At 39.2% G+C, this 3,438-nt stretch overlaps 1 protein-coding gene across 1 annotated transcript; it reads left to right on the forward strand.

Moving 5' to 3' along the window:
• The first annotated feature begins 846 nt into the window (after nucleotides 1-846).
• Nucleotides 847-3,236, forward strand: LOC119211641 (calcitonin gene-related peptide 2). Its single transcript, XM_037462693.2, has 4 exons — nucleotides 847-1,051; nucleotides 1,978-2,071; nucleotides 2,462-2,602; nucleotides 2,762-3,236. Exons 2-4 carry the CDS (start codon nucleotides 1,992-1,994, stop codon nucleotides 2,934-2,936), a joined length of 396 nt encoding a protein of 131 aa, XP_037318590.1. The 5' UTR covers nucleotides 847-1,051; nucleotides 1,978-1,991; the 3' UTR covers nucleotides 2,937-3,236.
• Nucleotides 3,237-3,438: the final 202 nt, after the last annotated feature.

Raw genomic sequence — 3,438 nt, forward strand, 5'->3', positions numbered from 1 at the left:
CGTAATTCTTTATAATTTAATTTCAAACAAAGCCATCAGCTGACAGCACATCAGCTCTCATGTTGCGGAGGACTAAAGATCTAACATAAATTGGGAGTCGAATTGAGAGCCCAACAGAACTGAGATTTGGTTACGTTCTTGTGCCGCCCTGGGGTCCATATTCTCTATCTTATTCTTAAAACCCTCTTTTCAATCCTTGTTTTGTCTCTAAAAAGCGACCAGCAACAGATTTTGTGCTTTACTCCCAAGGGATGCCCCCCTCCAAAAGAGTAACGGTGAGGGCTATAAAACCAGTCCGGTTATCATTATCTGTAGTTACAAATGATCATTTGATACATTATTGGTGTAAAGCATTGAGTTGGCATAATCATCTTTAATGTTAATAATAATATAAACTTAATGTTAATATGAAGCTTCCAAGTCAAATGTGACAAGCGTTCCTCAAAGTTCACTTCATTAATTAGTACTTCTTGAGTTGTTTGTGACGCGTCCCGTCAAAATAATGAGATGCCATTCATTATTAACAATAATTCATCTTCACATTCATAATTCATCATTGATGAAGCCCATAGGGAAGCTTGGGCATGGCCAAAGTTTGGTGACCTAAAACTTCCTCACATTATTGGGAAGACAACTTTCCCGTCCCCGGTGAGGGTTCATGGCGGGTCAATCCAATCACAGAAGCTGATGAAAATGATGACGAAGGTGGTGATGAGGATAGTGACGTACGAAGATTGGTTGGTGTGTGTGTGTGTGTTGTTAAAATGTGCAATGGTCTGCGTCCACACACATTGAAGAGTGTACACTAAGATACAGCTGAGCGTGCGTATGCCGTATGTAAGAACACCCCCATGCCCCCGACCCTCCCTCCCTGTGGCCCCATTCTATGTAGATGAAAATGCAAGACTATATTTGGACAGAGCTGATGTCACAAGTGGTTTGAGCAATGAGCCTATAACTGTTGGAGTCGGTGTGTGTGACAGTCTGACAAACCCTGGAGGGCTCCAGTGACAGACTGGGATCTACTGCCTACTGGCTGACACAACAGAAAGTAAGTACTCAACTGATTGAAAGGGCTTTGTTTGTCTTTTTAGCCGGATCTGTGCTTGAGTCTAATTCTTGTTTCAATCTGCAAATGGTGCAATGGTTTTCTTGTTGGTTTGAATAGGATTTTCCTTTTACAGATTTTCGTAAAAACTCCTTTGTTCCAAATACTATATAGTTTAATTTAAGATAAAAATTATTTGATGGTAAGAAACGACATATGCCTTATTAGATTAAAGGGAAATGTGAATAAAATGATTTACGGAAAGAAAAAAGATTTTCTTCCTTATCCGTTTCTACTTTCTTAATTCTGCAGATTTTCAATTTATTTTCCCCTTACTTAAATTATATTAATATCGTTGGGTTTTGGACTGCAGATCAGACAAAAGAAGGTTTTTTGAGAAATGTTCTCATTCTATTTTTTCATATATTGTATGATGATTATTGTCAGCTATTTAAAGGAAAGAAATCACAGATTTATATTTAGTTGCTAGAGGTAACCCTATTGTATTATTGTATATAAAATAGAATATTCATATCAATGTTCAAATGGTTATTTCCTGTTAGGTGACAATGTAGTATTGTTACTGAAGCATTGAACTTTGAAATAAACTGCATTTGAATTATGGATTCTATAAAACTATAGTATAACTAAGTAGAAGTATAGACACACTCATTGAATTGAATGAGAAAAAAGTGTCTACATTTTTGAATGGTACTGTATAAAAATAAATCCAAACGTATATAGAAATGACACTTATCTTCTATTCTGACTTCATGCGCTGATGAAATAAATTGGTAAATGACTGTGCTGTCTTTTGACCAGGTCTGCATTGTGAAAGGAAGGTTACAAATATTGATCACACATTTTGCATTTTGGATCCTCTAGGCATCTGTAATAAATCCAATTTTGCTGTATTTTTGTTGATCCAGGTAATTCCTACACTATGTATCACCTGAGGCTGCCTGTGCTTCTCCTTGTGTTGCTTGTGGTGCTGCGCTGCATCACTGCTGCCCCAAGCTACAGGTAAGTGTACACACTCCAAGCAGAGCACTGAGGTCTGGCTGTGCAATTATGTAGTGGTGTAACATTAGGCAGAGTGTTAAACAATGGCAATCAATACAATTGTGAAGGTTTCACTTTACTAAAAAGTGGATGGCATCAGATTGGAGGTCAGCAGATAAGCATCTGAATATTAAGGAAAATGTTTGACAAGTATGACTGTAATGTCCTGCGTGAGGAGCACTAGGGCATTGATAGCTCTCGAGGTAGAAGCCAATCGTGCTGCATTGTGCAACTCATGTGGAGCTAAGTGCCCACTTTGTCTTCTTGCTCTTGGGACTTGTGGATGTTTTCAAGAGGCTGTATTCAGCCATCAGTGTGAAACCATTTGGACCTTTTCCATTTGTGACTCAGGTACTTCAGTCCGAGCTCATCCAGCGAGCGGGAAAGTGATCTCCCAGACACTGATGGCTGGTTAGCTCCTGGGCTAATATCCAACGCTTTCTTCGGCCTTGTGGGTTCACGACCGCAGAGGGGACTCACAGCTATGGACAGGTGATGCCAATAATAGAAACCAATAGTGTGTTTTACTGTTTTATCAAAAAATTCCATCCAGCTTTAAAACAGGCTGTCAAAATGTACACCCACCAGGAACTGCCTTGAATCCCCATCACATGATAAACATCTTCTCTCACTGTACTTTCTCTTATGCAGCCACCACATGGAGAAAAGAAAATGTAACACAGCAACCTGCGTCACCCAAAGGCTAGCGGACTTCCTGGTCCGATCTAGTAACACTATCGGTACGGTCTACGCACCGACCAACGTGGGATCCGGCACCTACGGCAAGAGGGACTTTCTGCAGCCCCCCAGCTTCCTGCCTCTCTAGTGCCGACTGAGGAACGTCCCAGCGCGATGATGATGTAACCACGCGTCTTATGTAACAGTGATTGTGAGAATGACGTGACTAAAGGTGACAATGATAGTGTTGGTGATGATATCTTGTTTATTTGATCAACTTTAAGAACTAGTGCCTTTAATTTGAAACATCAAAGTCAATATATGTTCTTTCCTTTTGGACTTTTGTGCATATCGTGGCTCTGTTAATGTTGTTTTACGGTAGCGTAATGTGAATATAACAATACATCAAAGTGAGGAACAAAACAATAAAGAAAAGAAGACAGATGTACAGCAATGTGAAATGAATGTTGATTTTGATAATAAAATGGTGAAAATATGTATACATAATTTTAATCTTGATGCGTTTTAAGCCACATCATTACATATAATGGCTAATCCATGCAGGATCTATGGGCTGTTACTACTCAGACATGATTTACAATTTAGTAACTAGGTCCTGACTTGCTTCATCATGTTTCTTTTTAAGTAGG

The sequence above is a fragment of the Pungitius pungitius genome, chromosome 2 (assembly GCF_949316345.1).
Source record: "Pungitius pungitius chromosome 2, fPunPun2.1, whole genome shotgun sequence".
NCBI classification, from domain to species: domain Eukaryota; kingdom Metazoa; phylum Chordata; class Actinopteri; order Perciformes; family Gasterosteidae; genus Pungitius; species Pungitius pungitius.